The sequence below is a fragment of the Drosophila virilis genome, chromosome 2 (assembly GCF_030788295.1).
Source record: "Drosophila virilis strain 15010-1051.87 chromosome 2, Dvir_AGI_RSII-ME, whole genome shotgun sequence".
NCBI classification, from domain to species: domain Eukaryota; kingdom Metazoa; phylum Arthropoda; class Insecta; order Diptera; family Drosophilidae; genus Drosophila; species Drosophila virilis.
In genome coordinates, this window is record NC_091544.1 from 31,402,809 (window position 1) to 31,429,268 (window position 26,460).

Sequence of the window (26,460 nt, forward strand, 5' to 3'; positions counted from 1 at the left end):
TCTTGCTGTTGAGCTAGAAATAATTAATGTGCTTTAGGCAGCGAAATATTCAAGAAATATACGATATTTATCTTTCCAGCTTTTAAAAATAACTTCATTTTTGCAAATATTATTACTTAATCTCCAAAGACACCTTAGCACAACTGAGAGGCTTCACCTTAGAGCATTTTGCGGGATTTCACTTGGTTAGAGATCTAAAATTTCCATTCATTGATTTAACCAACTGATTGAGTTATAATAAGTGCTAACAGGGCGAATAATTCGCTTATTTGTTGCGACTTTGGAGTCCAATGGAAAACTCTGACGTCGAATCCATTCAGTTTTGTTCAACACGTGATGCGTAGCAACAGACTCTGTGTGTGCGCGCGCGTGTGTGTGTGTGTGTGTGTGTGCGTGTGTATGTTGATGGGGATTATCAGTAAATGATTTGCTAAACAAGGCAGATGATTTAATTGAATTTTCAGTGCTACAGTTCAAATCAGTTGGCACTGAGCTGCCCAGAGATTAGAATAAAAGCTTGAATCGTTGGGGTAAAAAAGAAATGAAGTCATCATTTATAATAGCTCATCCACGTTGTAAGCGAATCCTCCCCCTGCTACCAATACACATACATTTACATATATATACCATATAAATACATATATAAATATTTATATACGTATATTCCGAGTTGTATAGATTATATTGTGTTTACTGTATGTATATTACTTTATTAAATATTTTAAAATTAATAATTACAAAATATATTATCATTATGTATTACATATTTGTGAAGGCTGGTGGAGGGGGTGGAGGGGTGTAGGGTATCGGGCTGTGATTGGGATGGTTCGAGGGTTTTTTTTTTTGTATTCTGCTGCAGCACAACTTAAAAATATCACACACAAATACCACGCAAGAAAAGAAGCCAAACAACTTAAGCGGCAACAGGGCCCAAAAATCTTCTTTTGTTTTTTTTTTCAAATTGAAGTTTTTTCATCTTTCCAAATCTCTGCGCACTGTCAAAACTAGAGTTGAATCTAGCATCTATGGACACTCCTTGTCGCTGATCTTTTGAAAGTCTAAACAATGAATAAATATATGCATATTTGAGATACGAATTGATGTGTGACTCGTTCTATACTCACTCGCATTCTGCAGGCAATTCTCCGTTTTCATAATGCAAACATTGCGATATGTTTTGGTGGTGCCTTTGTCATCCGCCGCGCATATATATTTACTCTCCTGCGTGTCGCACTCCATGGCACACTTCACATTGGGATCGGGCAGGCTGAGGCACTGCACCAGCGTCAGCGCATAGAGCGTCACTATAAAATTGCACAAAAAAAAAGAAAAAAATACAATTCACAATAGTTAGTCATTTAAGCGGAAAGTGTGCAATAAAAAAGCTAGACAACATGCCCTGCATAATAATCCGCCCAATATGATATCACCAATAGCTGCCACAGCTGAACCTCAGCAAGCCGTATGATCCATCGATCGAGCGATCGTACGCCCATCGTTTCTAGACGCCAGAAAGTCTGGCATGTCATTGGCCGGCCATAATACTGAGTATTACCAGGCACAGCCGGGTCTGGACTGCTACGGCTACGGCAATACTCATAAGGCATGAACATCTCGCAATTAACACCCAATAGCTAATTAGCCAAATGAGCAATCACTTTCGTGCATTTAAATTAAATTAAGCAAATAAGAGAACAATTTTCCGCAACTCGCAATATAGACAAAAATTGTGTGAAATGGACCATTATACTTTTATAAATTAATAATATTTGTTAAATAATAAATGTTTATATATCATGAGATAATGTGAGTTGATTTGATTAAGTAGCTAGTTTTTATATATCTTACAATTTTAATAATTAAATAGAAGCCGCAAATTTTTGTATATCAAAAATATATTTTGATTTTGAGCCAAAATTATTTCGAATTTTATTGAATAAAGTCAAGCTTGTGTAAATTGTAAACAAAAGAAATATACACTGCACAGTGAAAATATAATCACATTTCGTAAGGTAAACAAAAAAGTGTTTACAACTTTTCTACTATCACATTCGATTATACTTAAAATATTGTTTCTTTTGATTTAAAACAACCTTTTGGAATATTTATGAAATTTATATACTACTGCGAATAATTCAGTATCAATGCGTAAATAGGTCAGTTCTGTTGTTTGTTGATTTGGAAATTTTAAGCTCATTTACATATTTATTGATTGCAAAAAAAAAATTGTTATTGTTAATAAATATGTGAATCATGACACCAAGCAACAACAATTGGGAAACCGAAAAGAAATAAATATTTTCTATCGTACCAAAATTATTAGTTTAATTATTTCAGAGCTTTTCTTGCCTTGTCTTAACTTTTCCCAGTGTAGAAGCTAGAACTTTTCTTTCAGGGAATAATTGGTTGTACTCGTTTGATAGAAGGATATATTCCGGAAATGTTATGCGCTAATGCTAGAACTTTATCGCAAACGAATTTTCTGTTCTACTCGCCGATGAGGAGGAATTATTGCAGAAATGGGCAAATTTCAATAAATAGAAATCTAAGTGCAATTTCTGTTTTATATTTCCAGTAGGATTACATATGTATTTTGAAATTATTTTATGGCAGTTTTTGATTAGCCGGAAACACGCCTTTCAAGAATTTTCAGAGAAAAAGTACTTGGTAAGGGAAACGTTAAATAAGTAGGAAAGCTTTACAAAACCTAAATATATATTGTTTCCTGTTGCGCAGTGTAAGCCGCAGACTAATTTATGCACATTTGCAGGTTAAACTGAAACTTTAATTGCGAGTTCTGGGAAATTTTTTAATGAAATCTTTTGCTGAAACAATTAGTACGCGATAAATTTGCGACAATATACCAGGAAATTTTGCAAAGAATAAGTATTTCCGCTTAAGTTTTGAATAAGCCAACAAATAAAATACGCAATAAATATGCAAGTACTTACAAGCCAAGAATACTGCAAACAGCTTCATTTTGTTGTAATATATATGTTTATATATATATATTAGTTTATTGTATATATGATTTTTGCGTTGTGTCTATAAGGATGGGTTCGCTGTGATCTAACACATCAACTAAAAACTCGGTCGCACAATAATTTATTTATATTTATTGAACTTTACGGGTCAGAATCGTATATGCTATATAGAAGCAGTAATTAGGCGGCGCTTGATTTTTGTTGATCAAATTTTTACACACGGGTACAATATGTATATGCATACATTTGTGTAAGTATTTATGCTGCGCTATATACTCTTGCGATTGTCACTGAACTTCAGACACGTGTATAGCTATATATTAATATATATATGTTGATTTTTTGTTGTTGAATACGCGACACAGTCGTTGCTATAAGTATGCGCGCACTGATTCCGTTTACACTGTCGGCGAGGCCGCAACAGCACGCGTCCGAATGCGAACTGAAACTGAACCAAGCGCAAAGATATCCTCCAGCCGGCGGGTGCGAGAGAGTGAGCTCTGACACTGACTCTGACTCTGACTCTGACTATTGGACTGACGGCTGAGACTGAGACTGAGACGGAGACTGAAACTGTATGCTGGATGCGATGCGGCTGCTGCTCTGCTGCTGCGGCTGCTGCTGCGACTGCTGCTAAAGTCTGCCGGCCGCTGTTAGATACAGATAGAGATAAGTATGTGTGTACACACACACACACACACACACACACGTACACAACAAGGCACGTTCGAATTTTTAGTTTCGAGTTTGGGGTTCAATAATCAATCAAAATCAGTGGACTGCCCAACTGACTGATTGGTTGACTGACTGACTAACTGACTGACTGACTAACTGACTAACTGTTTGACTGGCTATCTTGGCTTTGGCTTTGGCTTTGGGCTGGCTCGTCGTAGCGCACACGAATGATGTGCGACCACACAGTGTCTGTTAGTTTTATAGAATTTTTTCCATGCTAAAATTGATTTACGCTCGTGTCGTCGTCTTCAGTTTTCTTTTCGTTTGCTTTGTACATTTTGCCTTTATTTTATTTTATTTATTTATTGTTGTTGCTTTTAGTATACGTGTGTGTGTGTGTGTGTGTGGCTGGTACAGCCGATCGCTCGCTTGATCGCTTGATCGATAGCTCTGTAGGCGGGTCACGCGTCACGTTCTCCAGCCCCTTGGCCCGTGGCTGGCTTTATTTTTTTTTTATAATTATTTGAATTATTTATGTGTTTTATGCAGTCAGTCGTCACATCTGAAATTTTCAGTTTCCTTTTGATTTATTTGTGTACTGTTTTTTTTTTTTTGCTCAGCTTTTTCGTTAATTGGTTCACGTTCACGTTTCGCTCAATACTGTTCGCTGGCCATGTTCAAATTTCGTCAGAAACGAAATATTTGAAAATTGTTTTATTTTCATTATTATATATATCTCCTCTTTTTTTTTTTTTTGGGGACGGCCACGAGTTCAGTCCACTCGCAGCAACATCAGCGTCGTCTATGAGTTTCCTTTGATGCTCAAATATTTTGGCAATATTTGTGTGTTTGCTTGTGCAGATCGTTATTTATGAAAGCGCGACGCATTTGACTTTTGATTTAGATTCACATTTTTGTGCGTCTGTACAGCATTTTTGTGTCTTTCTTTTTTTGGCTTATCAATTTGCTTATACACTCACAAGTATTTAGACACGATTATCTCATAACTCATTCAAGAGTTTCGTTTTATTTTATGTACTATCAAAATACTCTGACTAATCGCACAAGGTTCGCGTTCTATAAACATTGATTAATGCTTGTGGTTTTTCTTGGGATTTTTTTACACGTTTCGTATTGAAAGTAAACAATAAACATATTTGTTTATATGCATTTTTGGACCAATTTATATTTGATATTATTTGTGGTGCTCAAAAAACCGCAAATACCCCAGATAAATTAGTATTTGTTTGTTTTTATGCAAGTGCGCCTAAGGCATATCTACCAGAAGGTGATTTTTATTCGAAAAACAAGGTGCTTAGAGTTAAGAAAAGGTTAAATTTCCAAAAAACTACCAAGTTCGTAAAATGTTTATAATTTAAGATTCTAATAAATTTGTTTGACTAGATGGAAGAATAAAATTGGATATGCTACTCAAGTCTGATATTACATTAATAAAATTCTATTAGATTCTCAATAATTAAATAAATGTTCTCAAAGACTGTCGTTGATCTTAAGTCTGGAGAAGTAGCGCAACGCCCGCCAGTGTCCATTTGCCTGGCTTATCTTTGGTCTTCAGATTAAAGGTCCAGACGTAGGTTGGGCCGCGTGTGCGTGTCTTATAAACGGGGCATTCGTACATGTTCCTCAGGTCCTGTTTGTCTTGGGTAATTGCCTGTGTTGTATAAAGAAACGATCGAGAATTAAGATTTTGATTTATTCAAACATGCGCCGCTCTTTAGACGCCACAGATCCGTTCCAAATTCACAGTTGATTCATTCATTGAAATTCAGTTTGGGCAATTTGCATTTCAAACTCACTCGAATATTGATCACTGGCATTGGCGGATAAAGTTCTTTGAGACGTGATTCCATAATAATGCCCTGCTGTATATCCCATCTGGCGCCCTCCATATAGATGCCGTGCACACAGCAGCCGTCCCGCGGTGCCGTTCTATAATTATAATCGCCACAAAGATTTGCAACTGATATAATATCAACAAATATACTTGGATTATTCCCTAAGCTGCTTGGCAATTAGCGGGGCGTCTGAGTCTGTGTCTGTGTCTGGGTCTGGGTCTCGGGGCTATTGTTTGCCTTAAAGTGACGCCAAATCCATAATGCGAGAAACTGGGCGCCACTTAATAAGCAATCGGGTATTAAGAATCAAGAATCAAGAATCGACAAACGACAAACGACAAATAGACAATTGTTAATTACATGCCATTAATAATTGCTATTTATAAACATTTGTTCGTTTGTATGAACTATGTGCTGTTTTAAAATTAGCTCTCATGAAATAGCATTGCGGCTATTATTAGACACAGCTTGAAGCCGTTGGCCGCTCTCGGATGAGCCGCTGCGGATGAGCCGCTGTTTACACTATCTTTTGTATGGAAGCATTGACGCAAGTCATGTACATTTACATAGCCAGTTGATATGACGTCTAGAGCTGGGCGTGTGTCGTGTTTTCTTGTGTGTAAAAAAACCTAACACTATGTGTTAGGGTTAAGAAAATGGCTGATCAGCAGAAATATATGCCTCTTACAGCGAATTATGAAGACGAAAACATCGCCTAATTACTAAGCACGACTTAACATGACTATGACTAAGCCGAAGCTTACACGATTCATAAACAGCTAACAGTAGCTAATACAGCTCTAACATGGCCAATCACGACCCAGCGCGAACTAGACACGAACTTGAAACGATTTAATCGCAACGTGAAGTATGTTGTTGATAGCACGAGCTCCTCTCTAATGATGATTAGTAGAATATGTGTATATGTGTGTGTGTGTGTGTGTGTGTTTGTCACCTAATTGGGTTGCCAGTAATGAGCATTTAGCTGCATTACAGCCAGATGTCGCCTTTTTTGTTATATATATATATGAATTGCATCAATATGTTCAGCAATGATCTATGAATGATATACATTTGTCATATAATATATTTATATGGCAATAATGCTTCTCTCTCTCTCTGCCGCATCACAATCGGCAGCCAGACAATGGTTGAAAAATCAGTCGCAGGTCTACACATATTTTTTTCGTGTAGCAGGGGTCAGCGTTAAAGTCAATTAAAATTGCGTTTTAATAAAGTAGTGTGCGCGTTTGTCGACGGCACTTACGTAAATTCCTCCTTCTGCTTCTTGGTCACGTCACACTGCAGGCACATCTTGTCCAGCGGCAGCTCGTTGCGACGCGCCGTGCTCTGCATGATGGCCGTTAGCAGCGATTGGGGATTAAAGAAGCCCGCCAGCCAGACGCAGGAGGGTAGCTGCAACAACGACCAACAAAAACAAAAAAAAAAACAAAAAACAAACAAAAAAGACCATAAATATTTGCAAACTGGTTGGTCGGGTTGGCTGCAGCATACCACAAAATCGGTGGACCATGTTTCCAGCTCTCGCAAACGCAGACACAAATCGATGAACCAATTGTTGAGACCCAGCAGCGAGGGATAGGCACGTTGCGTCCATATTGGCGGCACTTGATCCAAAAACAATGAGTTCTCCAGCACCTCCATGTCCGATGTGATGGTCAATTCACCCTTTAGGCCCAGGTCGAGCTCCTTCAAGCTGCGCTTCATTTCACTGGTCAGATAATTCATGCGTTCGCATTCCTGAAATGCCACAATTACGTAGGGCGTACGTTCCTCCACTTTGTTCATGATCTCCACCATATTAAACTCCTCCGGCAGCTTTTCTATGATCTCATCCACAATTTGCTTGACCTTGTCCTCGCGCGTAACTGTCGCACCGCCGCCGGCGCCCGCGTCTCTCGGCTGCATTTCGAAAACGGTGCGAAAAATATTCTCCGCTCGCGTGGTTAAAAATCCAACTTCTGCATTCGGATGCAGGCCGTATAGATATGGCGACTCGGCTGGCATCATTTCATCCACATAGGTGTGATAGCCCAGATAGTCTGTGTTGGGCGGTGCGGGAAATGAAGGGGCCAAGAATAGCTCCCCATCGACCAGATCCGGTTGCATGTACTCCTCCAAATAGGTTATGCACAGGCGTCTGTCCCAATCATCGGTTATGTGGCCACCGTACATAATCTCACCGAATAGATAACGCAAATCCTCCCAAGGCACCTTGGCATTGGCCTCCAAATAGTTATACAGCACCGAGACGCTGATGTTCAAGTCGCCCACATTGAATGGATAGATCTTATTCCAGCCCTGTGGTCCAAATTTGCGCCGTTCGGCTACCACAGCATGAAAATAGCACAGGGAGAAGAGTATGGCCTTAAATTCTGCCTCCTTGCCGGACATCTCGAGGGTTTCCTGCGTGAAATTGTCCAAAGCCTTGTGCAGATTCGCCAACATGCCCGTTGGCGGCTCATTGGTGATCTTTATGGAGGACTCCAAGATGCCCTAAAAACGATGAAGACCTTATAGAAGTCTTAATTAAATGGAAGCCAAGCTATCACCTGTGGTATTATATGTGCCGATGGCGTGGACGCTGGCTCTGCGCTAAGGAACATGCGATAATCCGAATGTGAGCCATCGGCATAGTGCTCCAACTTCTTCTCCAGCACGGGCAGCCACTTGCGCACCAAGTGTATGTTCTGCAATACAACCCAATGGCCACTTTTGGCTGCCGTATCCATGGCTGTCTCCGCAATCGATTCCTGGCCCTGACCCAGGGACACATTGTGAAAGTTGCCCAGATCCATGGAGAAGCCCATTTGTTTGCCCAAAGCTTCGACATCCTTTAAGGGATTGACGCCCGGCGACAGTATAAAAAATATGGGTGTGGACGGACTAGCCTCCTCGTAGGACTTGGCAAATTCCATGGCACGACTCTCTACATATTTCGAGCCTAGTTTCTCCTCAATAAAGTCGCTGTAAATCATATATCTTGAATTGTAAGTTTTCTTCATAATTATTTTAGATACTCACGCTAAGGCATAGGTCATCCGATCAGGTCTTAAAGCTCTGATCATGCAGAGGCGCTGCAGCGCGGTTTTATTCTTCCATTCTTGCGGGAATTTCTCCTTCTCCGGCAACTCCGATTCGACGAGCTTCTTCCAGCGTTTCGATGATGTCTCAATATCCCGATCCAGATTGCGAAACTCATCTTTGGACGCTAGACTGCAAATTCCGCCCCACGATTGATTACTCAAAAAGTCCACAGGACTTGTCACATGTGGCTTGATCGGGAAGCGGAGTAGGAAGTCCAGTTCCGCGGATGAGACCTCCTCGTTCATCAACAGTATCTATGAGAAAATAAATAAAACTAAATGATAAAAGGGAATTTATTGTATTCCAATTGGATTTAACATACCTGAAAAGTCATTTGCGAGGCAAAGATGAGCTTGTCGCATTCAAAAAGACCACGCGAAGTATACTGAAAGACCGAATACGTAATGCAATCGATCAGATTTGAAACACGCAAATCCAAAGTTTCGCTCGGTTCAGCCTTGGCTATGGCCTTTTGGAACACTACGCTAAAAGCCTGCGGCAGAATTGGGAGTATTCGTTTAGGAATTTATCTTTGCACTGATTAAAAAACTCACCTTCAGTGAAAACTGATAGATAGGATTAATCGTGTTCAATTCGTTGAGTATAAAGTATAAAAGACTAGCTCGAGCCGCCGCCGGTCTGTAGTATTCTCTGGCCTTATCGATTTCCTTGGATGTGATTTTCGCTTCAGCCACCTTTTCCTCAATATCCGAGGCGGTGCTTTTGGTTGTCTCCAGATTCTCTACCAATGCGGTATCACCTAAAATATTCTCACCCGCCGATGACAGACGCGAGAGCAGATCATCCTCCAGTTTCTTTAACATTATCTTAAAATCGTTCTGTTGCTTGGTTAGCTCAGCTTTCAGGTCCTCCAAATCAGGGCGCTCAGCCTTGACAACTTCCGCAAGGAGCTGATCCTCCAAGCCATCTCGAGTCACAGTGAAATTAATAAGTGTGGTCTGTGCTTGCATCTCCGGCTTATAGTGCGGATTAGCTAGTTTCGTGTGCAGGATCAAACGGAATGTGGAATTGTACTCGATCTCCTTGTCGCCAATTTTGATAGCTCTGCAGGAATAAGAATAAACTTTACAGCACTGGGATATATAAGGTAACAGCTGATTAACTCACTTGCCCTTCTTGATCAGATTGCGTCCGAGTAGAGAGTCCAAAACGGGATCTAGATTCTCATCAATATTTTCGATCAGCACAGTGATGCCGGTATTAATGGATTTCTCAATAATATCCAAATAGTTGCGTTGACCCAGCCGTATGACCGTCAGCGCCTCGCCATATTTCTGCTTTATCCACTTGACGCCCTGCAGCTGAGGATCTATCATGAGCGGCCAGCGATCCGAGTTCGATAATATTGTAGCATTCTCAATGGACATGCGATCACTGGGCAGGCCCTCATTTGTCCAGACGGCAATGGTCGTGTCATCGGTGAGCAGCGACAGCGGATCGAGATTCTCGGTTATGGGTATGGGCGGATCAATGCTCTTGAGGAAGGGTGTCCACATCTTTTGCATTAGATCAATGCGAAAACCCTTCGTAAAACAGCCGACATAGGAAATGAAGGCCGTAATGAGTAGTATATCGCCAGGCAATGTAATGCCCTGTTTGACAAAGCTGTTCGAGTTAAGATTATTTGATTATTATTTGGCATTGATTGGAAGTAGCTAATGCTACTTACTTATTGACAGCCTCGGCCCAGCGCACATTCTCGCTGGCCAGGCCGCCGACCAGGCGATTGGCCAGCGCAATGGTTGCCTGTGTGGCATCCGCTTCTTGTTGACAACGTAATTTGTCCGCAATGGCCTGCTCAAAGTCTGCCGTTAGCTTGGCCAGCTGCTCCTCCAGACTCTGTTTAAAATGGAAAACTCAAGCCATCTACATTTTCTCTACAAAAATTCAAGCAAACTACCGCCACTTTGCGCTTTATGCCGGCCAATTTGTCCTGTGCAGCTGCCAGCTCTGCATTGGCTGCCGCCAGAGCCTTTCGCTTTGGCTCCACATCGCAGTAGACCTCATAGAACTTGATAATGTTAATAACCCAGGCACAGAGACCGGCTGCAGCGCCAGATTTGGAGCGTACAAATTCAGGCTCAAATTCGGGATCCTTTAGATAGGGTTGAATGGCTTTAATAATTTCCGGATGTATATTCTCCTTATCATAGTTAATTAGCGCGTCTAAAAAGGCATCCACCTTGGCCATGGAAATTTTAGCCGCCTTCCAGGAGCGATCCTTGGGCAGTTTACCGCCAGGGGCTAATAGCACCATGACCGCAGCTGTCACATTGGTAACCGCGCCCGGTGGTGAACCAAAGCTCTTCAGTTCCGTCAAGTTGGCCTTGTTGAGCGTATTGAGCGCCTCTTGGGCGGCCGATAAGGCGGGCTCAGCTTTGAGCAAATCCTCCTCGCAATCGCGCTGCTTTTTGCTTACTTCGTCGGCTATCAAAGCAACCTTCATTTCCTCTTCATCGGCAACGGCCTTTTCTGTTTGCACTTTTTCCGTTTCGATGCCGACAATTTCGATCAAAGCATCGGCTGCATCGTTCTTCTCCTTTAGCTCCACCTCCTGTACGGCAAGTTTAACCTTTAGGTCCGCCACCTGCACGGCTGTGGAGCGCAGCTTCTCCAGACCATTTTCCAGACGTTCGATCTTGCTCTGTAAATCGTTGTGCTTGTGATTGAGTAGCTTCAGATAGAGATTAATCTGCTCGAGATAGCTCTTGGGTGTGGTATAGTTATAGCGTCGTTCGTTCTGTAAATAAACCTTGGACGTCGAATTGACCGACGTGTGTACATAGGCCATGAACTTGGCCACAGAGTCGCGATGATTATCTGGCAGCACTTTGTTTTGTGCCAGAAAATTCATGGCAACAGATATGAGTGCCTCCTGAGGCCATTCGTGGAACCAATTGATGGATGTTGCATTGATGATGGCAGGGAATTTTCTCGACCGAACACGCAATGTTGAGCCCACTGGTGAAAAACACAGAACTATCTTCAATTGTTTGCGCACACGATCGATGAAGAATTTCCAGCAGTTTTCACGTGTATCAACCAGTCCCGCACCTTTGACCTCATTACGCACACCAGCAATTATATTCTCGATTTCGTCATCCGGAAATAGATCTGGAATCTCGCCAGTGGCTAACAAATCGTTGATTAAGACAAGAAAATCCTCGCTAGGTATCTGGGCATCCGTCATTAAGAACATGATGCTAACGTTTTTGAGGCCAGCCTTCAAATACAAACCGGAGAACTCGCTCTGCGTACGTTTCAAAAGCTGTTTGAGAAATGGCTCAAGTGACTACAATATTCCAACTGACCTTTAAATCGTTGACCCCATAGCCCTTCTTCAGCTGTATCTGCACGACCTCCAAGCTGGATATGAATGCTGCCAAGCGCGCTAGAGATTGTTTGCCACTGCCACCAACACCAACCAATAGAGCGCTGCCACGCGGCGATTCTAATATGCGATTGATTCTGCAAGAAGCGAACAATGAGTTAAAGCATTCACATTACATAGAGATACAGGGATTGGGTTACCTGCACACATGCATCATCGCATCTTCGAATAGCACCAGATTCATGGCAGCGACCAGATCATTATACGATGACATTGCTTCCTGAAGGAGTTTGTGAAGCTCAGGCCAACCCTTGATGGGCATGTACTTAGGATCACCAATTCCTCCAGCGAAATGACAGTAAATATTCGGTTTGTCGAATATAACAGATTCGTCAATTTCTTCGAACGACTTCTTGACAATGTCATGCTGCATTTTGGTAAAGCTATCAATATCCTTATCATCGATCAGCTTATCCGAGTACACACGCTGTGTCTCATGTTGCCACAAGCGTATAAGATCTGTGGAGCTCGTTAGGCAGTCCGTCGAGCTAAATAAGAGACCCTGAAAGAACAATATATAAAAATAAGTACAAATGAGAAAGAGGACACGCCAAAGATTTAATAGCCTTGCATATCCAACCTTCTAAAAATGCTCATCATTCTTTCAAACCATATCAAAGACGCACAGGGAAAATAGGTAGGTATAGGTATCTTGAAAAACAAAAACTTTTCATACATCTGAATTTTAGACAGACCGATGGAGTCCGATGTTGCTAGGATTTTGCATATATTTAAGGAGCACAAAAAGAAAAGAGTTGTTCATTTAAGAACATATAAATAAGGGGCTTAGTAAAACTAAATAATGCCGGGTAAGGTCAATATATCTTGGTAAACGAGAAGTTGTCCATATAAGAACCTACTTTCGACCGATCGTTCCTATGCCAGCTATATGATATAGTAGTCCGATGTAAATAAGATTTTGCTTAAATGTAAAGAGCATAGTGAGACCTATAAATGCCATGTTTGGTAAGGATTTCTAGAAAAACAAAGAAGTTTCCTATGCAAGAACTGTATTTTCGATCGATCGTTTCTATGGCAGCTGTATGAAAGAGTGGTCCGATATTGTTAGGATTTTGCACATAAATACAAGGCATAGTAAAACTAATAAATGGCGAGTTTGGTCAAGATACAAAACAAGTAAGAGGTTCTAGTCGGGAGCTACCGACTAGGGGATACCCTAAACCCTCTTCTTCCAACACCAAATTCAGCTGGCGCTGCTCGCTCTTTTGCTTTAGTAGAAATAAAAATAAGTTCTCTTGGCAGGGAAGAGAGGCAGATGTAGTAGCAAGGAGGTGGTGATATATAAACCTATATGTTTTGGTGGCTCTAGCTCTTATTATTTACCCAATTTGCTCAAAAAACATGATTTCGATATCGGTTCTTATCGATTGCTTAGGAACGGAGTAAATTATCGATTATCGGAAACAAACACGATCTGCGCATGGAATAGGAGGACATACAGTTTCAAGTATATAGCTCTTATAGTTTCTAAGATTCTTGCGTTCATACATACGGACAGACAGACGGACATGGCTAGATCGACTGATGCTGATCAAGAATATATATAATATATGGGGTCGGAGATGGTTCCTTCCTGCCTGTTACATACATTAACATTTTGCATAAATACAATATACCCTATTTGTATTCTATTTGTAAGACCAATACTCACTTGAAAAACATTGCTGATATCCCTCAGATTGAAGATATAGTGAGATTTGATGGCCGTGGGTAGAAACACTTGCAGACACTTGTTGTGCAGTGCAATTGTCGCCGCCACAATGTTGGGCGTCATGCGTGTAACAATGGGCATAAACTTTTGCTCGGCATTGGCAAAATGTTGCGATAGTATAGCCGAGTACATGTGCGTAATGGAGTCGGCGCCGGGAAAGCTAACGGCCAGCACGCAGAAGTGTCGCTGCAGACGCGGATTGATAGTAAAGCTGCCCGAGGTGGGATTCATGCAGGCCACATACTGGCAATTGTGTATATCCTTGAGGGTCAGCTTATTGCGATCGTACCAATGCCCATAATCCAGATGCTGTCGCATTAGAGTGTGCGGCTGAACTGTTCCATAGCAGTCCACCTCGGGCATATTGATGTCGTCAACAAAGTAGATCAAGGTCTTGTTGCCAGGCGGTCCATAGTTGCGACCCGCTTTCTTCTCCAGCGGCTTCTCGAGTATCTTTTGCAACATTTCGGACGTTGTATAGAAATTGAATGGTATTGTGGTGACAGCGTAATTCTCAGATAGCGATTGAAGCTTCTCATTGACCAGCACGGTCTTGCCGCACCCGGCATTGCCCACTAGCATCACCGGGTGCTTCTTATCCATCAGTAGATCCAAAAAATAACGTAATCGTATTGACTCGGAGGTGTGCACGAGCACAGCTTGCAATGGTAAATCTGAATCCAGCTCAAATTTCGTTATCTTCTCGGTCCAGGGCATAAAAGTCTTCGTCTCGCTATCCAAAAAGTAATCGAAAACTGTTCCACCTTTGATTTAGAATGCGATTTATTATGAGTTTTAGTTTGAATCGAGATCTCAAGGAATTTTGAAACTCACCCGCTGGAAACTTAACAGTTTTGAACTCATTTACCCACCATTTGCTGAACTCCACGCGATAGTCAATGGCTTGATCCTGGAACATGGCCGAGCCAAATGCCCAAATGCAGGCAAAAACAAAATACAGCTCGTGCCACTCTTTTGGACAATCGGCTGGCGTATTCGCCGGGATTAGAAAACAGTTTAGTAGATGGCACAGCATTTGTATGTGCGCCATTTCAGCGACAGGCGTGATCTTTTTAAAGCGCACGCGTATCGTCTCCAATGAGGGCGGTATGTACTTATCGAATAACATGACCAAATTGGACTTTTCGGCTGGAATTTTGCGCGTTTCAACCCAACTGGTCACATAGCTACAAGAGAGTTATATTAAACAATGTGAAATTTGTAAATATGGGATAAGTAGTCAAACAGTCGGTAATGAATTTTATTATTAAGTAACTCATTTTGTCGGAGAGTCAGTCAATCAGTCATTCAGTCAGTCAGTCAATCAGTGAATCATTAAATTAAACAGTTCGTTCAAACAGTCATTTAGTCGCACAGTTAGACGATCAGTCAGTCAATCAGTTAATCACTCAGTTAGTCAGTTAGTCAGACAGCCGTTCAATCACTTAGTCATATACTTATCAGTCAATCAATCAGTCTATTCAATCAGCTTACATGAAGAGTAGGTAATAAATTAAGTAAGTCATTTAGTCGGACATTCAGTCGTTCAATTAATTAGCCAGTCAATCAATAACTTAGTCATTCACTCATCAGTCAATCAATCATTCAATCTGCTTGCAAGAAGAACCTCCCACTCATATTCCAAGCTTCTCTGGCTGTCATCAATCATTAAAACTGAACAATCAGACAATCAGTGAATCGACACAAATTGATAGTAAGATAGAAATTACGGTACTTACGGATTCCAACCCAAATCCTGTGGATTTATATACAAGATGCCAGCTCTGGATACGGTCGCCGGTGTCGCTGTTCTCAGATTGGAGATCTCAAAGAGCAAACGCATCGAAGGTGTCAACGCAATGCGCTCGTTGCTGGCCAAAGTCAGGACTTTGTTATCATCCATAACGGTATTAAGGCTCTCGATCCACATGGGATCGATATCACCATCGAGCACAATCCATTTGGGTTGATCAGCCGTTATGTTTGCCTGATCCCGCATTAGAACTGAGAACAGTCCATCCTTCCATTCGCGTGTCGCGGGGTTGATGATGCCGAAAAGTTCATCATTGGTCACCGCTTTCGGATTCAAGTCATTGAATATGGGCTTCCGTTTGATGTTCTGATAGGTGCGCAGCAGCGTCTTCCACACTTGGGTTTTCCCGGTGCCCGCATTGCCAACAATGAATACAGAATGACGTACCTCCAACAGTTCCTCCAGTTGTACTACTTTCAATATGAAATTATCTTCCGGCTGTAGTAGCAAATCGGAGGCAGCTTGTTTTACGGTGCGTTCAAAGTCCTGATCACGTTTGCGTGGCACATCCAAAGCGGGAAACAGATCGCTGATGAGCCCCATGAACACGGGCATATCATCTGTTACGATTTTCGGTATATTAAAATCGCGCAGGGCGCGCATCAGCACCTCCTCCTCCGGCCGGCCAGGATCGCCGCGCTGCAAGCAGAAGTTAACGTTAAAATGTATGCAAACGTGTTCGGATGCAGTGTACCCACCTTAAGCGAACCGGCCACCACCAGCACCGACTTGATGGCACGCAAGCCCCAATCGTAGTGATCCTGCTTGGAGAGCAGCTCCTTGCAGAGAGTGTAGAGCGTGATGAATTTACGCGCTAGGACGCGCGCATCCTGAAATCCCTCAGCGACCAGCATAATCTCGCAGATGAGTTCGAAATCCGGCACTACCATGGCGCAGGGTCGAAACAGTGCTTTCAGATTCTCCGGCAGCTCGGTGCGTCCGGCATAGCCGGGATTCATGGTTATAAATATGCCCACCGTGGGCACACAGCTAATAATCTCGCCCATAAAATTGAACTTATCCTTTTTGTCACGTATCGCATCCTGTACGGACTTCACCTGGACCGCTACTACGGAGAGCACCTCCACCGTAATCCTATTGAACTCATCAAAACAGCCCCAGGCGCCAGTTTGGGCCAGACCCTTGTAAATATTGCCACAGGACTGATAGTCCATCTGCTCGGAACAGTTAAATACATATACCATGATGCCAATGGCGCGACCAAGATCTTTGGTTGTCTCCGTTTTACCCGTGCCAGCCGGGCCGGCTGGGCCGCCGCCCATCACCAGGTGCAAGCTCTGTGTGAGTGTTATGTAGCAGCGATCTGTGAGCGGCGTGATGACCAGGCGTGGTGTATTGCCTAAGTATTCGTGACAATACTGGAACTCAGCATCGCAAATATTGGCAAAGCAATCCTTTTCCGCATCATCGAAACGATGCCGCAACTGCGATTGCCACATAAAAGCCGAGCCTGAATCCAATTTGGCCTGAATCATCTTAGCGACCACATCTCTTGAATGCACATCAATGGTGCATATCGTCATGATTTTCTGACGATCCCCCTTGGTCAGCTCGCCGAGCAGCAGTGTTATGAGTAAGCTGAGTTGTGAGATTTGTTTTTTATAATAATCCTTGATCGCATTATCATAGCCCTCCTCCAGGCGGCTAAACGCGATATTCACCTCGGTTGACCACCAGATCTGTGAGCCGCATAGCGATACCTGGGCAGGATAATCGAATAACCATTGTTCACGCTGCTTTTCCTCATAGGCGACAACAGCTTCCGTTATATAATGTCGGAGTGAGGCACGCATTGCCGCTTGTATACGATTCAGCCACACCTCAACCGGGCCCCGAATGCTGGCCAGCTCATTGAACTCCACATATTCGCCATCCTTGGCATACATGCCAGAAGCTGTCTCTATTTCATTGGCCGGATCGCGATTGAACTTGAGGCGTGCAATCGAATCGAATAGTTTGGTCAGATGTTTGGTAACCATATCGGGCTGAATACCATTGCTAAGGACATCGAGTAAATCGGCCGATGATACAAAATAGAAACGAGGAAAAGCCAAACGTTTTGTTTCCAAATACTCTGCCAGTGCCTTTTCGCATAGCGTTAGCTCCTTTTGCAAATGCTCCAGACGTTCGATCAGGCCAGCTCGATTCGTTGATGCCACCACATTTGATGAGAGCGACATCTCATCCATTAGTATACGAAATTCGGCATCGATATTATCGAAACGCACCGAATCGACCGGCAGCTGTTTGCGTATATCTTCCGAACTCATGAAGATACTCTCAAGATGGGTCCAAGTGCGTTGCACCTCAAACCAAACGGTTATCACTTGATCGGCAATCATTAATTTATTTTGCCAAGTTGAAACTTCATCCAGGAAATGGGCGATGTACTTGGATGTTATTAAATTTTGTAGGCACACCTGATTCTCCTCGAGCGTCTCTATGAGTTCTTCCGATGCCTTAAGGAGTTTACAGCCAGTCCGCGGATGCAGCTCATTATCGAATTCCATGGCCGACCATGTCGAATTCAAATCTCTCAATATCTTCTCCATCGACATTTCCTTTACGGCTTTATCCACAATATTTTTCACCTCCTCCTCGCATTCGTGCAGATTCAATCCCAACAGCTCGGCAAGTGTTGTCTCATGATCCATTATGAATTTCACCTGTGCAAATATATTTAAATATATATCAATACCAATATTTCTAAGTATATACCAAATGGAAATGCTTGTGGTTTTTACTACGTTCGCTACTTGAATTTCTGTACAACATGCAAAGCACTTACGGTCACTTCCTTGGGCAAAGCTGCCAGACTCTGGAATGAAATGGTATTTACAAGAAACTGTACAGTCGAGGCACAACTATATGGGCCTCTTTAAACTCAAGTTGGGCTTCAAATAAGAGAATTTCATATTTTATAAACGGTTATTTGGATTTTTTTTTTTTTTTTTGCTATACAAACAGGCTGCTTGCAGCTCTGGTGCTGGGCTTAAAAAGAACTTTTAACAAAAAATTATTTACAATATGCCAAATTGCAAGAGAACTCGAAATATGATAAAAGAGATATAAACACAAAAATAGACCTTGGTAGAGTTCATCAGCTGATTCCAGTGACGCTCGCGTATCGCTGGATTTTGTAGCTCTCCAACGGCGCGGAGCGACGTTAACATATTCTTCACCGTCGATTCGAGATTTATAAATGTATCCCAGACGCGCATTTCCTTGTCCAACAAACGAATATCCTTTGCAAATTTTTTGCACTCAATATCCATATTCTCCACATCGACTTTGCGCCAGGGCGTTGTCTTCCAATCCTCAATGCTCGTTTGAACAATATTCACATAATCCCAGAGTTGCTGTGATCAATTAATATAATTATTAGTCTTGTATTTATTAGAGGAAAGTATAGTGATATGGTATATAGTTAGGATTTGATGGCTAGTTAAAAACTCCACATGTAGCATGCAGTACATAGGATAAGAATTTGGTAAATTGATTATAGAAAACATGCAAAAAAAAAAAATACATTTGAAAAAACGATTAATTAATCTGTCAGCAGATACCTTAAGCATGCGCAGCTCCTTGCGGCATTGTTTGAGCACCTTAAACTCGGGTATATTCACTTCGAAAAGACTGCCCGATTTTTGTATCTCGCCCATTTCCCGCTCACAGAGATACATGTCATCATTGATGCGATCCATTAGCAAATACGGCTTATGGCAGTCGAAGCGAAAGAAATCGTATTGCTTGAACACCTCCCGGAAGAGCTGTATGTGCGCCTCGAAGAGCGTTATCTTATTCCTGATGCTAACCACCTCGGTGGCTTGAAGCGGAGACACCTGCTGTTTGACTGTGGTGGCTATTTTCTTGGTATTGGCCCACTGTTCGGGCAGCTCCTGCAGCAGGACATTCACCTCCTCGGGTATATCCATGTCGTAGTATTTAAGCAGCTGTATGGTCTCCTGCAGCGGTTCAAACATTTCATCCGTATTGGCGGCACGCTCCTTCACTTGCATCAGATAGGCCATAATGCTAACCAGACCCTCATAATCCTTCTCCTTCACCGTTTGGAGCAGACCCTCATCGGCCTTGCGTATAAAATGACTGAGATCCATTAGACTGGACGTGACCGTGGTCACCAGATGCATCTTGAACATGTTGCCCCACTTGCAGACAGTGTTTAGCAGCGCCTGTCGAAAGGGTCGCACGTCCACTTGAAACCAGGAGCTGAATACCTGAAATGCGGGTATGTCCTCGATTTCGGTAAACAGCGATTCGTAGTTGTCTATTTGCTCCCGAAACGCCTCAATTGTAGGCTGACACGGTTCCGGTGGCGGCGGCGCAGCCGGATCGTTCATTTGCAATAGCTCTATTTCATCTGGATCCAACATGCGTCCATATTCCAAAAAGTACTCCATGCACTCCTCCCGATCATCGAGCCAGAGATACGAATAGCGCTCGAATTGTCGGCAAAAACGCGACGCCTCTTCCATGACCAAATCCACACCATTGAGTATCTCGCGACGCATATCGATAATGTCCTGATTCTCCTTGATCAGCTCCACATAGTTGCGCTTCTCGTTGGGCTTCAGACGCTTTATAAGAGAGCCCATTTTCATGATATCCCGCATAAGTTCGATGAGCATATTATTGAAGCCCATTGGATCTTCGGGCTCGAGCGAGGGCACAAATACTAAATTGGGCTCAACCAGCTCCAGACGTGACTCAAAAAGTGGTGCATAGTTATTGTCGGGATCCATATTCTCCGCCAGATAGCCCACGCTAACGCCCACTGTGCGTAGAATGTTCTCGTACACAATGTTATCCACAAAGTCCACATAGCTCAGCCAGACGGCATCGCTTTGCTTTTCTGACATATCAAATTGCAGCATGTTGTCCTGGAGTAGCTTATGTATCTCCACAGAGGCTGCCTGGATCTCAGCATAACGTTTGGCTGTCCGATCCGGTCGCTCATCAATGGAGAGTACAGAATCCTTTTTGCAATCGCGACGTTCGAAAAGCGGCTGCTTGGCCCAAACCTCCATAATTTTGCGTATCTGTCGCAGATTCTCCTGGGTGTGATTCACGCGATTGCGCAGGGCAGCGACAGGCTGACGCAGCTTCTCCAGATAGCTCATGATATCTTAAAAGAAATTAGGATTCGATTAATGTTTCTGATAAGACGCTTGGCTGCTCACCCGTTGAATTCCAGACAAGTTGCTCAACACCAATTTCAACCAGATCATCAATCATTTTTATCTCGGGCTCAATCAGTTTGAGTTCCACCGATGAGCTGCCTTCCTGTATGCTGTTGTACCAATCGATGGTCTTCTCCAGATTCAATGTATACGAACGAAAAATATCGCTCTTCTCCGCAAACTCAATGGCTATCTCGGGTATGCCATCAATTTTCATTTGCTGCATATAGTGCACCTCGCGCAGAATGGAGAAAAGTGTCGAACTAAAGTTGAGTATCAGCGAATTACTCTGGCTATCGCGTGCTATAAGCGACTTCCTAAGATCCTCCTCAATTTGGGCCGCCAGCTGCACGGACCAGTCATCAAAGAATCGGGTCTTACAGGCACCCAACTTGGCCATCAAACACTCATAGCGTTCCGCAATTTCCAACGATTTTTCACTTTTGGTTATGCTGCAAAGGTTACGAGTTCTTATAAATCCTTATAACTGTTTGTCCTGACTGATTGGCTAACTGATTGATTGGTGATAAGCGAACAGCTCAAACCGTAAGAGCTAAGAAGCTGAAATTTTCACTGTAGATGCCTCATGTGATGAAGGTGCACGTTAAGACGGGGTCACGGGAAACTTCACCCGCAACTTCAAAGATCTTTGTTCAAATTCATTTGAGGGGTGTGGGAGTCGAAGATTTGGTGCTGAAATTCATTTTCACGGATCTATATAAAAATCATTTGAGCTTTGTCCGATTTGCTTCAAACTCATTTTCAGAACTCTACATAAGAACTTAATAAGTATGCAACAGAGCATGAAACTTTTTTGTTTACCATCCGATCGGCCTTAAACTCATTTTTAAAAATCTTTGTTAATATGAAAGGGGCTTCGTACTTTTTGGAAAAGTTTTGTCCGATTTGCATCAAACATATTTGGCAAATTCTGCTCGCAACAGTGCTAAATTGGCGGAAAACGTTTGCCTGAAAGTTGTTTGTTTACCGTCCGATCAGTTTCAAAATCATTTTCAAAGCTTTTTGAGAACATCGATTTTATAACATACGTGCCACGTACAAAGCCGGGCTATACCCGTTAGTCTAATATATACATATATTTCCCTCTGGAAATGCTCTCTATATTACTTACTCATGCTGCAGCGCCTTGAAGTTTTTCACGGGCGCGGTTATACGCGTCTCCAGCTGATGGCACCAGCGTATAAAGGCTGCCACAGAGGGACAATTGTAGTCGGGATAGAGGGTATCGCCAACGCGAATTAACTCCATTTGCTTGTCATAAATATTCTCACAGACTGTCAGCTCTTCGTCGAGCATGCGCACAATTTCCGCATAGCGTTGCGTGAATTCCTCCTTGATTTTGGGACGATCCAGTACGCTGCCCACTATGCTTATTAGCTGCGATATGGAAGAGATTCAGTTTTTCTTTCATTAAACCATAAAACAATAAATCTCACCTTAAAAATGCTCTCTAAATTATGGCAATCATCGAATGCCTGGCACAATATGGCAGCCAGCTTCATATCCAGTTCCAAAATGCGCGTTTGGAACCCCTTAAAGTCCTCATCGAACTCATGATCATCCGGATCGAGCACATCATAACTTTTCGAAGCAAATGCCGTAAAGTACTGATTGAACTCCACGTAGACATCGGTTATTCTAGTGCTCAGCTGACGTCCACGCAGTCCACCGATTTCGACTTTCTCTAATTTCAGGAATTCAATCACAGTAAAGAAGAACCTATTGAAAATCATATTTATAGTACAACTTTATAGAATATTAATATTTTTATTGATAAACTAAATACCACTGAATTGTTGTTAAACGCTCGAGGAAAGCATTAAAGCGCTTGAACACTGAATTTGGATGAAAGGTCCACAAAATCGGTGGCCGCTCTTCGGGTTCCGTAAAGAAGGCCGCCAAACGTTCCTTATAGAAGTCAAAAAGTTCCCGAAAGAACTTTAGTATTTGGATGGAAAGTGTCAGACGCTGCATGGCCTCATCTATATCGCTATGAAATATAGACGAGGGATCCAAATATCGTTTAGCCTGCAATTAAAAAGGAAACATTATAATCTATATTAACTGTTCTTCTGACTGTCTGACTGATGGACTGACTTACTACTTGGAAGACTGGCTGGTTGATTGATTGAGTGATTATACCCTATATAAATTGTTTGTCTGACTGTCTGACTGATGGACTGCTAGACTGACTTACTACTTGGAAGACTGGCTGGTTGATTGATTGACTGATTATACCCTATAAAAATTGTTTGTCTGACTGTCTGACTGATAGACTGCTTGACTGACTTACTACTTGGAAGACTGGCTGGTTGATTGATTGACTGATTATAATCTACATAATTTGTTTGTCTGACTGGACTGCTTGACTGACAGACTATATCGAAGACTGATTGACTGATTGACTGAGTAATTGGCTAGCTAACTAATTGGCTGAATATCTGATTGACCAACTGACTGCTTAGGACTGACAGCCTAAAATGATTGATTGATTGATTGACTTATTCATTATATGCATTTGTACCTGATGTATAATCAAATTGCATATCTCCTGCAATAGTACTGTTATTTTCGCCGACTGACAATAGTAGCGCGAATTGCCCCAAAGCGTGCAAACCGTATGCATAAAGGGTATGAGCAGGGGCTTGTACTCTGCAAAATCTATTTCCTCCAGCTGGTGCAGTGGGCGCTTCAATGGGTTCAAATAGAGCGTTATATCCTTTGCCTCGGCAAGTGCTGCGTTTGTTCAATCAAAGAACAGACAAAATATATGTAGATACCCAAGGGCTGGCATGTTTGTGAGCCATCAAATTGCCTGCACTCACCCGTAACCACGTTTTTGAAGAGCGTCTGAAAGCACGGATGATAGGCACTCAACGAGTACTCCAGTATTAGGGCCATGGCTCGGATACGCTCATTGCGCAATTGATCATAGATAAAGGACAGATTCTTGAGGCGATTATTCCAAAATGTGAATTCTGTTCAGAAGGCGATAGGGGGAATACACTAAGTGAATAATGCATGTTAAAGGGCTGATATTTGCAAACTACAATTAAATTAATTTAGATGTGGGTAAGGTGCAGCAACAAAAAGCCAATTTTAACAAAATCAAAGCAAATCTAACATGGCAAAATATCAGTTAGCAACATTATTAAAAAATATTACAAAATATTCGTTATTCATTTATATATTCAGAAAATGCCCACAAGTTACGAATATAGTATTTTTATAAATTACGATTTTTACAGAAATCACAGTTTATTTTAAATTAGTTAAAATCGCATAAAATTTAGGCTGCACATGATTTTGAGCTGCATTCAACATAAAGTGAAGATTCACATAACGAAATTCCCCCCCAATAAAGGCACTCATTAGTTATTGTTATTATTACAAAGGGAAATGTTGCATGTCGCCCCATTCGCAAAACAGATAATAAAGGCAAGTTTTGAAGACATTTTTACCTATATGTCAGGCGGGCTATAAACATGCAAATTTTGGCCGATGCCGGCACGTTGCTAGGTTATATGAAAACAAACGTCAACTGCAAGACTTGAATTTTATCAATAAATAATAAATAAAGCTGTGCCAAAAATAATTCAGAAACTTATATATGCACGTATGACTTGACGGTATACTGAACGACTCACCTGTGTGCGGTGTAGGATTTTGTCCATTGGCAAAGGCATTCGTTGGACTCTCCTTGATGACCTCGTGTATCTGTGTGGCCCACTTAATGACAACGCCCTCAATGGCACTTTTCAGATACAGGTCGAACTGGCATTGTTGTGTTTCGGTCAGTTCTTTGGCGGCCTTGACTATTTTCTCGACGCCCACGGGCATGGCCAATATGGTTTCACCGCTAACCTGACCCTTGACCTGATGGACGGTGCTCTTCAAACTGTGAACATGCTTCTGCACATCCTGAGCAACCATAATGGGCCAGCTTCTATAGTTGTCCTCATTGGAGAGCAGTGGCACAAGCACCTCCTCGACCAGTGCGGACAGCTGGTCAATTGTACGCGTGGCCAGGTCACCAAAGATAATAAAGTTACCGCAATTCTCACGTGGTATGGGCTTGGCATAGCGCTTGATAAAGTAGACACCTTTGCTCTTCAGCTGCGACAGGGGAAAGGTAGTGGAGGGCACCAGCTGCGCAGCGGGCGTGAGTATGATAATCAGCACGACAGGTATGCTGCGATCCAAAAACTCTTTGATTATGCCCTTGTGCTCCTCCACCGTGATGACACGCGTCCATTTCTCTGGCTTCAGTTTAAGTGATTTGATGACAAACGAACCCATTAGTTCCAGACGCGGATCCGGCCCACCGGCTGCAGCGGCTGCCTCGGCGCTGGTGGAGGCCTGCTCCATCGAAGGGCCCGAATGGTGTGTTTGTTTGCTGTTGTTAACACAGATATTGTTGTTGCTGTGTGTGTGGGGTATATATGTGTTAGTGTTTGTGTGACCTTGTTACCACTAACAACTATATAATCAATATATTTTCTATCAAATCAATATTTCTGGCTTAAATTGTATAATATATTCATATTTTAAGACAAAAACTGCAAATCAATTGCAATTTTTGCTTATCAAATTTATAGGTTATGCAATCCATATTTTCATTTTACAACACTTTAGCATTCTTGCAACAGTTATGTAACTGAAAAATAACTAAAAATTACTATCTCTCTGAATTTTCACAACAAAAATAAATTCTATACTCGTTGTATTGCACAAATTAACTTATTTGCAAACACTTTTCAACTATCTAGACATTTTTGCTAACTTTCATAATTATTTCTTTTAACTCTGCCTTAATTTGCTTCCGCCTTGCGACTGCTCACCTGCGCTACCGTTAGCTGACTGAAAGGAAATGTTTGACAAAAATGTAACCCTGTTACGTTAAACTGATCGTGGCAGCACCCGGTTGCTAGGTAGTTGTTGATTTTGCCGCTTGACCTTTGTTGTTTGCCCCTCTGCCATAATCCTTGGTTGCCAGCCACGTTGCCAGGCTTTGGGCCAATTGTTGCGCCGCCATTTTATGCTTTCATCGCACGCCAAAGTTTTTACGGCTTGGCACGTTGCCTAATAAAGTTGGCCCATGGCAAGAAACTTGGCAATTGATTAGGCGCTAATTCAACTAGTTGCGACTTTATTGACAACAAAGTTACTAAACTAAAAATAGATGATTAATAATAAAAGTGTAACAACATTATTGGCCTACTCTAGCTCAAAGGGGGCGTGGGACATCCTTCTGTCAGCATCCATTTCATATTGCAAGTAATTTTATATTTATGATTTGATTATCGCACAAGATATATATTCACATCGAATTGTGCTTTGAAAATTTATATATTAAGCAATTCTTAAAATTCAAGCAGGCCAGGCTTATCATTTCAACGTCAGCGTGTGGAATCGAACTGCGATATTTGATCACTTCCCATTGGACAGTAATTAAAAGTACTCGTTTGTCGTGACACGAAAGTATCGAAGCGGTAATTTGAATATCTCACAGGGGCAAGCATACATTCAAGTATGTACACACATCTAAATGAAACTTAAAATCATAATTTAGCTATTTATTTATGGCTGTAGCATATTTATTGGTATATCAATTTAAGTCTAATTAGAGCCGCGTGC

General features: G+C 42.1%; 2 protein-coding genes across 3 annotated transcripts; both read right to left on the reverse strand.

Moving 5' to 3' along the window:
• Positions 1 to 913: 913 nt before the first annotated feature.
• On the reverse strand, positions 914 to 3,886 carry peg (pegasus). The gene is made up of 3 exons (XM_002056512.4): positions 2,952 to 3,886; positions 1,125 to 1,304; positions 914 to 1,058 (listed from the first exon to the last, which is right to left on the reverse strand). Exons 1-3 carry the CDS (start codon positions 2,977 to 2,979, stop codon positions 1,024 to 1,026), a joined length of 243 nt encoding a protein of 80 aa, XP_002056548.1. The 5' UTR covers positions 2,980 to 3,886; the 3' UTR covers positions 914 to 1,023.
• A 1,022-nt stretch (positions 3,887 to 4,908) lies between these two features.
• On the reverse strand, positions 4,909 to 25,243 carry Dhc93AB (Dynein heavy chain at 93AB). Of its 2 annotated transcripts, XM_032433685.2 has the most exons (27): positions 24,471 to 25,243; positions 23,649 to 23,801; positions 23,348 to 23,559; positions 22,610 to 22,851; positions 22,260 to 22,542; positions 21,935 to 22,200; positions 20,803 to 21,254; positions 19,168 to 20,747; positions 18,688 to 18,960; positions 18,390 to 18,419; positions 16,279 to 18,267; positions 15,507 to 16,219; positions 14,602 to 14,954; positions 13,708 to 14,531; positions 12,176 to 12,537; positions 11,956 to 12,112; positions 10,545 to 11,894; positions 10,314 to 10,483; positions 9,752 to 10,249; positions 9,178 to 9,688; positions 8,946 to 9,116; positions 8,561 to 8,877; positions 8,089 to 8,503; positions 7,031 to 8,032; positions 6,783 to 6,931; positions 5,477 to 5,609; positions 4,909 to 5,331 (listed from the first exon to the last, which is right to left on the reverse strand). In XM_032433685.2, the coding sequence occupies exons 1-27, from the start codon at positions 25,189 to 25,191 to the stop codon at positions 5,170 to 5,172; spliced, it is 13,488 nt and encodes a 4,495-aa protein (XP_032289576.1). In that variant the 5' UTR covers positions 25,192 to 25,243; the 3' UTR covers positions 4,909 to 5,169. The 2 variants fall into 2 exon arrangements, with proteins under 2 accessions (XP_032289576.1, XP_070063183.1); XM_070207082.1 differs by lacking the exon at positions 18,390 to 18,419.
• Between the last annotated feature and the right edge of the window lie 1,217 nt (positions 25,244 to 26,460).